Source organism: Geotrypetes seraphini, chromosome 11, assembly GCF_902459505.1.
Source record: "Geotrypetes seraphini chromosome 11, aGeoSer1.1, whole genome shotgun sequence".
NCBI lineage: Eukaryota > Metazoa > Chordata > Amphibia > Gymnophiona > Dermophiidae > Geotrypetes > Geotrypetes seraphini.
The window spans coordinates 86,570,811-86,585,240 of NC_047094.1; the positions used below are offsets into that span (position 1 = coordinate 86,570,811).

Genomic DNA, 14,430 nt, shown 5'->3' on the forward strand with positions numbered 1-14,430 from the left:
TCCAATGGACATCAGTATGAGCCGTTTGGAAGGCACCCGGTGTGTATTTGAGGCTCAGGCAGTGACTTTGAGCCTCAAATACACACCGGGTGCCTTCCAAACGGCTCATATTGATGTCCATTGGATTAAGGGCTTTTGTATTAGAGGCCTGTTTAATAATAATATTATTAAAAAAGATTTATTTTCAATTAAACTTTTTCCTTTCAATCTTTTCCTTCTGGGAAAATTTTTATTGTGAGCCAATTCCTTTTTCTTTTTTGTTATTTGGGTTGGACTTTATTGGCCACTGAGTTCCTAGGGTTTTTTGTGGTTTAGCTATTATTGGCTAAAGAAAGGCCATAGAGGGGCTATCTGTCCCTGCTAAAAGGACTGGATTCTTCAATTGGTGCCAGTATCAGCCGGCGCCTCCAAAACTGGTGCCAGTTGCATGTCAATCACGCATCAGCGCCATTTGCAGAATCACAGCCATTATATCTGCAACTGTCATACAGCCTGGTATGTACTATCACTTTTGCCTCTTGGGGAGGTGGGAGAGTTGGCTACCATTTTGGCACTTATTCATTACTGAAACAGGCTTAGCCTCCAATGTCCAAGTTTTGCCCTGGATATTTTCTGCAATATTCCATTTTTTTTTTTTTTTTAGAAAAACGTCCACATCATAAGTCCACCTAATCCCACACAAAACATGCCCTGCACTGGGTATTTCCCTGTGGTAATAGAGGGTTAAATGACACCCAGAATCACAAGGAGCATGATAGGGATTTGACTCCTGGCTTCCCTAATTCTCACCCTACATCTCTAGGCTACTCCTCCACTGAGCCTGTTCTAACAAACTCCTTTCCATCCTTCAGGATGAGAAGAATCAGATGATGACCACAAACATGTGGGTGAAACAGGTGAGCGGGAACTGACTTCTGCCACTGCACGAGCTCTTTCTTTCTTTCATCTGTTGCAATCACTCTCACCTCCTGTAACCCATGCACTTCTCTTTTCTTCTGATTTCTTTTTTTTTTATTGGAGGGGGCAGGAGTGGAATGACTACAAGCTGCGCTGGGACCCCCTTGAATACGAGAATGTGACGTCGATCCGGATCCCCTCGGAGCTGATCTGGAGGCCGGACATTGTTCTGTATAACAAGTGGGTTTGAGCAGCACAGCATGAAGGCAATTTCTGAATGTAACTGCTGGGGGCCATTCTAGGGATCCTCTCCTCAGCAATTTGGGAGTCACCCTTGAGCTCAAGCTGTGAAGGAGATGGAACTCTGTTTCCAAAGGTGCTACCCAAACTGTTATATTTAGATTCTCTATCGTTCACTGCATTTGTGTCTTTCATTCTCAATGTGAATTTCATTTTAATGCCTATATTGAAGGTATAAAACAGGCAGTATTCGTTATTTCACATACTAGTGTTTAAGCCCGTTACATTAACGGGTGCTAGAATATATGCCTGTCTGTCTTTCTTTATTTATGTCTCTCTCCCTGTTCCTGTCTCTTTCTTCCTTCCTTTCTGTCTCTCTCCCTCCAGCTATTTTTCTCTCTCTCTCCCTGGCACCCTTTGTCTGTCTGTCTGTCTTTATTTATGTCTGTCTCTCCCTGGCCTCCTTTGTCTGTCTGTATTTCTTTCTGTCTCTCCTCCCCCCCCACTTTCCTTTGCAGAAGCAGCAGCGGTATTTCCATTCCCCTCCAGGTCCCTGTGAAGTAGTAGCAGCATTTCCCCCCTCCCTTCTCCCCCCCCACTTTCCTTTGCAGAAGCAGCAGCGTATTTCCCTTCCCCTCCAGGTCCCTGTGAAGCAATTCCCTTCTCTTACGTGAGCTGTCCTGCTCTGTTCAGCCCCTCCTTTCTCTTAATGTGATTTGGCCTGCTCCGTTCGGCCCCTCCCCCTTCCCTTCCCGCGGGCTGGCCTGCTGCGGCCGAAGGTTAGTTTTAAAAGTGCCGGTGGCGGCTCCTCGTATGCTGATCCTCCTGAAGAGCAGCCTGCGATGGTGGCCGGCTTTAGCGAACCTCGCAGGCCGCTCTCCAGCCTCGATAGCACGTTCCCTCTGACGCACGGGATCGCGTCAGAGGGAACGTGCTACCGAGTTGGAGAGCGGCCTGCGAGGTTCGCTAAAGCCGGCCACCATCGCAGGCTGCTCTTTACAGGAGGATCAGCAGCAGCGGCAGCGGCGAATGAGGGCCGAGGTGTGTTCCCTGCCGAGGACGCGGGCAGGAAGAGAGCTTGCCTGGCTTCCAGGGTGAGTGAGGGCGGGAGGAGGGGAGTGGCCAGAGTGATCATTGGCCGGGTTCTAAAATGGAACACGGCCACGGATCACACACCACGGCGGCAGTAATCACGCTTTTTTAAAAGTGCATGCGCCGCTAACCTTTTATTATATAGGATACACCCACACATGCATTCACAAACACACACACAAAGATACGAGAGGCATTCGATAATTTATCTACCTCAGTAGGAAAGAAAAGAGTTTTCAAAAAAATTTGTTTTATTTTTCAATATGATAGCTCCATACACTTCATCCACTTTTCCTGCAATGACTTTTAAACCTTTGAAAATAATTCTTCTGTTTGATCTTCAGACGAGTATGTCACAGCTTCCGTCTTCATCACTTGAAAACCACTGTCCATGGAGAGATTTCATAAAAACTAGGAATAGGAAATAATCCAAGGGAGCTAGGTCAGGATTGTAGGATGGATGGTTCAGCTGCTGAAACCCACATTCTCGGATGGCAGGCTGTCATTGTCATGACGTGTACTGGTGCATTGTCATAAAGAAGCAGCACGCCTGCTGTGAGTTTTCCTCATCTTTTCTCCTTGATTGACTCCCGCAAAGTGATCATTGTGTTGGCGTAACTCTCTCCGGTTATGGTTGTCTTTTGTGGCATGAACTCCAGATGCAAAAGTCCTTCATCATCTCAGAAGAGAGCTGCCATGACTTTGCCTGCAGATTTTTCTACCTTGAACTTTATTGGGGTGGGGGGATGACTTGTACTTCCACTGCATTAACTCCATTTTGGACTCAGGATATCTGTTATAGACCCAAGTCTCGTCTCCAGTCACCAAATGATGAAAAAAATTCACTTGGTTTTCACGGAGTATCTCCAAGTTCTCCTGATAGCACTGGAGCCTTGTGACCTTCTGACATGGCATCAGCATTCTTGGAACCCATCTTGCACTAACCTTGGACATGCCCAACCTTTCATTAATTATTTTCCAAACTGTACCTGCCAAAATGCCTATTTCTTCAGCTATTCAGGAAGCCTTAATTCATCTGACAAAATTAAATCCTCGACTTTCTTGCATATTTCTGTGGAAATTGCTTCCACAGGAAATTGCTTCCACAGTGTGAGGGTCATTATCAATGGACTCTTTACTAGAGAATGACACGGGGAAAAAATATGTCCCCATCACCGCCCCGTCCCCGGCCCACCATCCTCTGCACCGCCCTGTCACCGCCATTCCCTTCACCTCCCCGTCACCGTCACCGCCATCTCTTTCACCGCCCCATCACCGCCACCGCCCCATCACCGTCCCCGCTGCATCCACATAAGCCTTAGTACTGTAATATTTAGCTTATTCCTTTCTTATAAATCAAAGTTCCTGCTGCTGAACTAGAGAAAGAGATGTTCAGCTTGCAGGGCTTTGTTTATAAATTTTTATCAACACAACTAATATACTATTTTATCCTAAAGCAAAAAATAAATAAATAAATAGAATTTTTTTTTCTACCTTTGTTGTCTGGTTTCTGCTTTCCACATCTTCTCATTCAATTCCTTCCATCCACTGTGTGTCTTCTCTCTGCGTCTTCCATTTGCTGTTACTGTGCCTCTCCCTTCACCCCCCCCAATTGGTCTAGCACCCATCTTCTTCCCTCCGCTCCCCCATAGTCTCGCATCTGTCTTCTTCCCACTCTGTCTTCCACATTTCCCTTCAGGGTCTGTTCCTCTCCACCCTCCTTCAATGTCTGTCCTATTCCTTTCCACCACCACCCTTCCCTCCCTCCTTTACCATCTGTTCCTTTCTACTACCCTTCAGCTCCTCTCGCGTGGCCTATCTATCTACCTTCCTCCCTCTTATTTTTATGGCACGTTACAATGTAATTTGTGCAAGCCACTGGAGCCTGCGAGCTCTGTCCCTGTCCCATCCCCACAAACCATCTCGCTTCTGTGCTCCTATTTTCTCCATTTCTAATATCTCCCCTATGTATCTGTCATTGCCCCCCCTGTGTCCATATACCATCCCCATGGCATGTCCCCTTTATGTCTCTGTCCCTATGCCCCATGCACATAATTTCCCCTCTTTCTGTTACCTTCCTGTGTCCAGATTTCCCCTATCTTCCTCTTCCATACCAGTGTGTCTCTTCTTTTCAACCCCATCTAGCTTTTTTCCCTCTTTCTTTCCCCTCCCCCCTGCTTCTAGCATCTGGCTCACCTGCCTGTCCTTCCCTTTCTTTCCTGCTGTGGGTTTTTCTTTCCGTCTTCATCCCCTTGGCCCAGAATCCTTTTCCCTTTCACTCCCTCCTTCCAGTTTGAGCCGGGAACACGAGCGATTGCACGGTCCCCGCAGCCACCACCCACCTGCCCAATCGATCCTAGTGTTTAGCCAGCTCTCTCCCTTCTCCTCACCTTAGTTTGTAGGTTTTGTTTTTCGGCGACCTGCACGCTTTCCCAAAGAGCCGCGCACGCGCGGCTGCTCAGTGTTCAATCTTCTGCTCTGCTGCAACTTCCTGTTTCCGGTTGCGTCAGAGCAGAAGATCGAAACTGAGCAGCAGCGGGTGCGCGGCTCTTTGATAGCATGCGGGTCGCCGAAAAAGAAAACCTACAAACTAAGGTGAGGAGAAGGGAGAGAGCTGGCTAAACACTAGGATCGATTGGGCAGGCGGGTATGGGCTGCGGGGACCGCGCGATCCTTCATGCCTCACTGCGGGGACAAGACCATTCACCGCCCCACGGGGCGGTGAATGGCCTTGTCCCCGTCGCCGCAGCGACTTCTAGTTTTCGTTCCCCGTTTCGGCAGGTCACCCGCGGCTAAACGCGGTGGCCGCGGGTAAACCGTCACCGTGTCATTCTCTACTCTTTACCCCACTTAAACTGCTTCTCCAAAATTTTAATGTGTATGATGATGGGACAGACTTACCATAAACTGAAGTCATGCATTCATGACTCTCCTTTGGCTTTTTATGTTTATGTTTATTAAGAATTTGATATACCGCTCCCGCATTTTACTGACTTAAGCGGTTTATAGTGTAACAGTTGAATACAAGGAACTCCATAGAACATATTCAAATAGGAAAGGAAGAGATAGAGATAGGTACAAGATATGCATCCTAACAAGTATTCACTATGGGTGAAACCAAAAATTACTTTAAAAATAAAAATAAAGTAAATTTAAGAAAATTAGAGATTTAAAAATAGAGAAATGAAAATAAAATAAAAATAAAAGTGAAATAAGGTCCAATTGGATTCAGTCCAGTGTAAGGCAACAGATGGACACAAGGTCCCGCATGAACAACTACTTCAAAAAATTGCAAGCTATGGGATTGAGGGTGAAATACTCACGTGGATCAAAAACTGGTTGGCGGATAGAAAACAGAGAGTAGAGGTAAATGGACAATACTCGGACTGGAAAAGCGTCACCAGTGAAGTGCCGCAGGGTTCGGTGCTTGGGTCTGTGCTCTTCAACATATTTATAAACGACCTGGAAATTGGAACGACGAGTGATGTGATTACATTTGCAGACGATATGAAGTTATTCAGAGTAGTGAAGATGCAGGAGGATTGCGATGAACTGCAACAGGACATAAATACACTCGAGAAATGGGCCACGATATGGCAAATGAAGTTTAACATGGATAAGTGTAAGGTGATGCATGTCGGTAACAAAAATCTTGTACACGAATACAGGATGTCTGGTGCAGTACTTGGAGAGATCCCCCAGGAAAGAGACTTGAGAGTACTGGTTGACAAGTTGATGAAACCGTCCGCGCAATGTGCTGCGGTGGTGAAAAGAGTGAACAGAATGCTTGGAAGGATTAAGAAGTTGATCACTGGCCATTATATAGGAGATAATCTTATGGGTCGCCCCTTGGCCAGATACCTTAAAATTAAATCCAAAAGACTACATATCACATCTATCCAAAATTCATTAGGACAATTAGTCAAAACCAGATCTTTAATTTCTTCTCAATTTAAAAATTTTTATGCTTCATTATACCAATCTGAATTTGCGGCTTCTGAATCAAATATAGACTCCTTTCTTTCCTCCTTATCTCATCCGACCATATCGGACTCTCTTAAATTGGAACTAGATTCTCCGATAACCATAACAGAAATAGAAGCTGCCATATCTTCCCTACCGACTGGGAAAGCCCCTGGTCCGGACGGTTTCACTAACAAATTTTTTAAACAATTCCGAAACATTTTAGCTCCTCATCTCCTTTCATACTATGATTTCCTCCATTCCACTCCAGATAAACAATTTAATTTCACTGAAGCCACCATTGTAGTAATTCCTAAGCCTGACAGAGATGCCACTTTGGTCAAAAACTTCCGTCCTATCTCTCTCCTTAATTTAGATTACAAAATAATGGCAAAATTACTTGCATTAAGACTTACCAAAGTGATTCCACATCTTATACATAAGGATCAAACAGGGTTTATCAAACAAAGATATATAGGAGATAACCTGCGCCTCTTTCACCATATTAATGCTCACACTAAAACTTTGACAGACCCAATAATAGGCCTAGCTATAGACGCTGAAAAAGCCTTTGATCGAGTGGAGTGGCCTTTTCTTTTCTGTGTCATGAAATGGTATAACTTTGGCTCATTTTTCACGAAATGGATAGAAACATTATATCACTGTCCCACCGCTCGTATTCTAATTAACAATTCTCTATCCAATAAATTTCCCCTTCACAGAGGCACTAGACAGGGATGTCCTCTCTCACCACTACTGTTCAATTTAGTGTTGGTGCCTCTTCTCTCTGCTATTCGACAAAACCCCTTAATTAACGGTATTCCCTCCTCTGATCGAAACTTTAAATTAGCAGCCTATGCTGATGATGTCTTAATTTTTCTTAGGAACCCTCAATCTTCTCTTCCTCATCTTATACATATCATCAAACAATACTCCCGATTTTCCGGATATTCTGTCAATTGGGAGAAATCAGAAATCTTTCCTCTGAATAATAACATTCTTCAATCAGATTTGGCTAACTTTCCATTCACATGATCTAATGAAGCTGTGAAATACTTGGGGATTTTAATACACAAGGATCCGGTCCTCGCTCAAGATCTTAATATATCTAAAATCAAAAATTTAATTCTTAACACTACATCTCGGTGGTCTCCACTTTATTTGTCTTGGTGGGGTAGGATAGCATCCATCAAAATGACCCTAGCACCTCAAATTAATTACATTCTCTCTATGCTTCCTCTTTTATGCCAGAAATCATATTTCCATTGGCTAAATAGGAAGCTATCTGAATTTATATGGAACAAGAAAAAACCTCGAATTGCTCTAGCCAAGCTGAAGGCCTCTAAAATTAACGGTGGTCTTACCTTCCCAGATTTCTATCATTATTATATTGCTTCATTAGCTAAATATGGAGCCTACTGGGTTAATGACTCCTTTTCTCAAGACCCTCCTACTTGGTTTGAAATGGAGTGTTTTCTATGCAAACCTCTACACATCTCCTGCTTACTAACGATATCAATACCTAGACATTGAGAAAGTATTCTCTGTTGAATTCAACGCAGCATGCTCTCCATCATTTAGATAATATAGCTGAGATCTCAATTAGTGTAAGCCCACTCATGTCTCTTTGGAATAATCCCAAAATCCAAAACCATGGCAAATCCCTTTCATGGAAACGGTGGCAGCGAGCAGGTATATGGTTTGCTCATCAATTGTCTACTCTCACTACGTCAATTCCTTTTGGTATACTCTGCTCCACATACCTGTTGCCTTCCTCTGCCTATTCACAGTGGATCTCACTTATTGAAGTGCTGTCTTCTGTGCATATACGGTATGACTTCATGTCTTCCAAAAACACTATCTACCATTGGTCTTTATGGTCTCTATCAAAAGGAAAAGCTATATCTTTTTTCTATAATATTCTGAGAGATCATTTATTCACTTTTTCATATCAATCTATGAAACACTGGGATAATATACTCACCATTCCGCTATCTGACATTGATTGGGAACTCTTTTGGTCTTCAACAAACCGCCCACTTCTATCTTCTAGAGTTTCACAATCAATGTTCTTTATTATGTGGAATGCAATATGGACCCCATTTTGCATGTGGAAAGCCAACTTAAAATTTGACTCTATTTGCTGGAACTGCTTGAAAGAGGAGGGAACTCTTGATCATATGTTTTTTCATTGTACTTTAGTCCGCTCTTTTTGGACCCAAATTTGGAATACCATACAATCTATCACTAACTGCTCAGAAGAAATTTCTATGGACATTATAATCCTTCGATCTCAACATCCCTGCTTCGCGCAATCAAAATGTTCTCCTAAACTCATTGATACCATGATTGTGACTGCTCTCATGCACATTCTGAAAAATTGGAAATCATTTTCGTTATTAGATTATACGTTTTGGTGGAACTCACTATGTATGTATCATAGACTTGAATCATATGCATATGAGAGTAAAATCACACTCCGAATCTCCATGAATTTAAAAAGCAAGAAATCACCCTGGTCATTTTTAGATTCATATGTACGCTCTGCTTTGTAGATACTCCTGTCTTCCCTTCCTTTTCTCCACTTTCCTCTTTCTTTCCTTTCTCTTTTTATTTTTACTCTGTCTTCTTTCAATCTTTTTCTCATACAGTCTTCACAAACAACTCCATTACTCTGAGCTTTTCTTAATACTATGGTCCTTTATAATTTAATTTTATATTTATAGATCATTTATATACAAAACGTTATCTTATTCTTATGTATTTGATATTGCTCCTTGTATTTTTCAAAATACTCAATAAAAATTTATTGAACTTAAGAAAAAAAAAAAAAAAGAAGTTGATCACAAAACAAATCGGAGAAGGTTATCATGCCACTGTACCGGGCCATGGTGTGACCCCACCTGGAATACTGCGTCCAGCACTGGTCGACGTACTGAAGAAGGACATGGTACTACTCAAAAGGGTCCAGAGAAGAGTGACTAAAATGGTTAAGGGGCTGGAGGAGTTGTACAGCAAGAGATTAGAGAAACTGGGGCATCTTCCTCCCTTGAAAAGAGGAGACTGAGAGGGGACATAGATTGAAACGTTCAACATAAATGAAGGGAATAGACTTAGTAGATAAAGACAGGTTATTCACCCTCTCCAAGGTAGGGAGAACGAGAGGGCACTCTCTAAAGTTAAAAGGGATAGATTCCGTACAAACGTAAGGAAGTTCTTTTTCACCCAGAGATGGTGGAAAACTGGAACACTCTTCCGGAGGCTGTCATAGGGGAAAACACCCTCCAGGGATTCAAGACAAAGTTAGACAAGTTCCTACTAGACCAGAACGTACGCAGGTAAGGCTAGACATAGTTAGGGCTCTGGTCCTTTACCTAAGGGCCGCTGTGGGAGTGGAACTGCTGGGCACGATGGACCACTGGTCTGACCCAGCAGCAGCAATTCTTATGTTCACAATGGCTGAGTCAATCCATCATTGGCCAAAGAAGATCTCAGGATCCTCATCGCAGGAGGGAGCCAACAGCCGAAGACTGTAAGTAGAAAAGCAGTCATAAGGCAGTGGACAACCGGAGCAAACATCAGCTCCTTCTTGTGTGAGAAATTTATCACTGAACGATGCTCCAAATCTAGGAGTTTCTTACTTGATTCGCATGAGGACTCTCCTGACATCCTGTTTCTTGAAATGTTAGACTTGCACTGAGCCACAGCTGTGCATGAGTAACCTTTAAACATGTCACAACATGCATAGGCTTGTTTCAACATGCTTGCTACTTTCTTTCATATTCAGATAAATTATTGAATTCACCTTCTACATATGCATGCATGCGCACACATGCAGATATGCGCACATACATGAACATATGTGCACACCCACACAAACACACATTCTCGTGCACGCACACACTTGCACATGAAGAGTTTACCAGAACAGTAATTAAAAATGTGTTGCTCTTACACTTCTTTCTAAGAAAACCATTACTTAAAATGTCTGGTACTACGAGTACTAATACTATGCAGCTCACTATATAGATAAATTTAAGTGAGAGTCCTTGCTCTGTAGTGCTACAGTCTAGTTAGGGTAAGAGTATGTCTGCTTGGGCTTTTAATATCAGAAGAGTGAAGTTTTAAAGTTCTGAAATTAAAAGATCATGCCCATACGGGACTGCTTTGAACAGCATCAGAGGGTCTCCTATTATTATTAACTATTGATCAGGGTGTCAGAACAGCCCAATTGGGAAATGATTTAACTATTTTTTGGCATCACTCTCTTTCACAGGAGATTTTGAAAAATGCCTGAAATGCTGCTTTGAGAAGTTATTCATATTCACGGTGTTAGAGATCATCCCAACACGAAATGAGCAATAGAGATGGGCTGTCTTTGCAACAACATGGGAAATGTGTGGTTGCATGTTGCTGACAAATGAAAATGAGCAGAGGAAACATGCCATTGTGTGTTTTTTTCAGTTGCCAATAATCGCAGGTGCTCTTTGCATATCTAGAGCAATTAAATTCATATTTCCTTTTTACGTATCCCTTTCAAACATTGTTCAAATTTACCCCCCCCCTACCTTTTATGAAGCTGCGTTTGGGTTTTTTATCGCCGGCCATGGCGGTAAAAGCTCCAATGCTCATAGGAATTCTATGAGTGTCAGAGTTTTTACTGCCATAACTGGCAATAAAAAAACCCTAACCCAGCTTCATAAAAGGGGGGGGGGTAGTTTGAAATAAATAGCTTCCATAAGAGATGGAAAACTTTAGTAATAATCACCAATACCTGATACTCAAATGTTAAATTGATATCAAATATGATACTTAATATTTTCAGCTGAGCTTTAAAACCAAATGTAATCCCACTGATTATCAAATTTTCACATTCACATAAGGGGTCCCTAAAATCATAATTTTTTTTTTCTATTAAATTTCAATGTGAAATCATTTGCTCATTTTTCAAAAAGATCTAAACTATACATAATCTCTGAGTATATTTCCTATATAGAATTATTTAAAGGGATAAAAATAGCAACATCATCAGCATAGATGATATTATGGAGACCCATGTTAGAAAAATTTTAATCCCAATTGTGACATCATCACATTGAACAATATGGTCGACAGTGGGGATCCAGAGGATGTGGTAAGAGCGGATAGCGTAGCTGGTTTTAAGGAAGGTTTGGACAAGTTACTAGAGGAAAAGTCCATAGTCTGTTATTGAGAAAGACATGGGGGAAGCCACTGCTGCTCTGTATTGGTAGCATGGAATATTGCTACTCCTTGGGTTTTGGCCAGGTACTAGTGACCTGGATTGACCACCATGAGAACGGGCTACTGGGCTTGATGGATCTTTGGTCTGACCCAGTAAGGCTATTCTTATGTTCTTAAACCCCACAACTAGGGACCCAGGGTGTAAACATGCCTTTCATTTTCATTTGCTATGAGCAATTTTTTTACGAAGTCCTCAAACCATTTGAGTACCATAACCACCACCCCCACTCCCAATGCTTAGAAAGGCTAGCAGATTCGATAATATAGCACTTTGACAAAATCAAAAGCACAAGACATGTCAAATTGCATTACAAGTACACATCTCCCTAAACTGGTTTCTTTTCTCATATCTGATATTAAAGTAACTAATAAAGTCTCTGTACTGTACCCCCTCTAAAATCTGGATTGGGTATCAGACAGAACATCATGCTTATCTAAATAATCCACCAATTGCCTCGCTACAATCCCTTCCATTATTTTCATTAGTAAAGATATAGAGGCCACCGGATGATAGTTTGTGATTTCATCCAATTGTAACTCAGGATTTTTTGGAATTGAGGTCAATATGATAATATCTCCCTCTTTAAGAAACAATTCCTATATAGATCCTTGAGATAAACAATGACTTAAATAAGTTTACAAAGCTGCGCTAGCATTTTTAGCATCGGCCACCATGGTAACATCTCCGATGCTTACAGAATTCCTATGAGTGTCCAAGCTGTTACCGCCACAGCTGGCACTATAAAAGCTACCGCGGCTTTGAAAGGAGGGGGTAAATAAGATGGACAGCCTCATATCTAATAGGCAGTGTGAAAAAGAAAACTTCCTAACATACATTCTCAACAACTCTAGAGAAGAATTGGAAAATTGCACCTAATTTCTATCAGTTGGTACTCCCATCACCAACTAGAGTACTATTCTCAAATTCAATTGTTTCTGTAGATTGTATATTTAATGCTGATCATACTTTATCAACTTTTTCTTTAAAAATTTTTGCTAAATCATTGTCTGACGGCACAGAGTCATCAAAGATTTATACAATTTATTCACCAGTCAGAACATAAGAATTGCAGCTGCTGGGTCAGACCAGTGGTCCATCGTGCCCAGCAGTCCGCTCCCACAGCGGCGGCCCTTTGGTCAAAGACCAGTGCTCTAAATGAGTCCAGCCTTACCTGTGTACATTCCGGTTTAGCAGGAACCTGTTTAACTTTGTCTTGAATCCCTGGAGGGTGTTTTCCCCTATGACAGCCTCCGGAAGAGCGTTCCAGTTTTCCACCACTCTCTGGGTGAAGAAGAACTTCTTTATGTTTGTACGGAATCTATCCCCTTTCAACTTTAGAGAGTGCCCTCTCGTTCTCCCTACCTTGGAGAGGGTGAACAACCTGTCTTTATCTACTAAGTCTATTCCCTTCAATATTTTGAATGTTTTGATCATGTCCCCTCTCAGTCCCCTCTCAGTTTCTCCAATCTTTCACTGTACGGCAACTCCTCCAGCCCCTTAACCATTTTAGTCGCTCTTCTCTGGACCCTTGTCTATGAAAGATGTGTAATGTGATTATTTAGGCCCCCTTTTATAAAGCTGCACAGCCAAGTGCTATGCGGCAAATGCTCCGATGCCTATTCAATTCCTATGGGCATCGGAGCATTTACTGTGCTGGCCCATGATGCCAGCTTTCGTAAAAGAGAGGGTTATTCCTCCTTTTACTAAACTGCGATAGTGGTTATTAGCACAGGGAGCTGCGCTGAATGATTCGCATTGCTCCCAACGCTCATAGAGTTCCTGTGAGCATCGGGAGCTGCGTGGAGCATTCAACAAGGCTCCCTGTGCTAATAACCGCTATCGTGGTGTAGTAAAAGGGGGGTTAGTTTGTTTCAACTTGTTTTTATATTTGTTAATTGCTTTCCTCCAGTTTCCCCAATTAAGAACATTTTGTTCTTTTTGCCATATCCTTTCTAAACTGGGACAGACAGGGAAATATGTTTGAGTACCTGAATAAATTCATGTATACCGTTCTGAGCTCCCCTGGGAGAATGGTATAGAAGTTCCACTGTAAACCAGCCTAATTTCTCCATTTGTACCCCGTTAACCACTTTAGACAGGGCAATCTCCTCTAAAATATTCCAGCTAATATTATTCCATCTCTCTGGATTCAAATTTAAATCTATTTCAAAATCAGTTATAACCTTATCCCCCCAAAACTTTGAATTTCAAATTTCTCTCTTCTTACTATTTTTGTCGTAAATCTTTCCCTCGAATATACTTTAATTGTAACTTAAAATGTAGTTTTAGGATTACCCATAATATTTTGAATTGTTCCAAAGGCTTTTTATTCTCCAGGTCTTAAAATCCATCTATCTCCAATATTATTCAATATTTTTTGCATTCTTTGGGTTTTGAGTTGGAGCACCTAGGGTTCTGTAGCTAAGTTACTCTGATGACATCACAGTGTTAATTTATTCTACTCTGTCTGTCCCTAATAAGTTCTTGGATGATGAAACATAAGTTAAAATTTAATGCTGAGAAAACTACATTTATGCTTCTAGATAAATAAAAACATAAGAATTGCCACTGCTGAGTCAGACCAGTGGTCCATCATGCCCAGCAGTCCGCTCACGCGGCGGCCCTCTGGTCTAAGACCAGCACCCTAACTGAGACTAGCCTTACCAGCGCACGTTCTTGTTCAACAGAAACTTGTCTAACTTTGTCTTGAATCCTTGGAGGGTGTTTTCCCCTATAACAGCCTCTGGAAAGGCGTTCCAGCTTTCTACCACTCTCTGGGTGAAGAACTTCCTTACCTTTGTACGGAATCTATCCCCTTTCAACTTTAGAGAGTGCCCTCTTGTTCTCCCTACCTTGGAGAGGGTGAACAACCTGTCCTTATCTACTAAGTCTATCCTCTTCAGTACCTTGAATGTTTCGATCATGTCCCCTCTCAATCTCCTCTGTTCGAGAGAGAAGAGGCCCAGTTTCTCTAA

The 14,430-nt window shown here is 42.2% G+C and overlaps 1 protein-coding gene across 1 annotated transcript in view; it reads left to right on the forward strand.

Annotated features, from left to right (window-relative positions):
* Nucleotides 1-14,430, forward strand: part of CHRNA4 (cholinergic receptor nicotinic alpha 4 subunit) — a 105,099-nt gene that overhangs the window by 21,609 nt on the left and 69,060 nt on the right. Inside the window, exons 3-4 of the mRNA XM_033962562.1 lie at nt 852-896; nt 1,028-1,137. Coding sequence (XP_033818453.1) covers nt 852-896; nt 1,028-1,137 — 155 coding nt within the window. The remainder of the gene's footprint in view (nt 1-851; nt 897-1,027; nt 1,138-14,430) is intronic.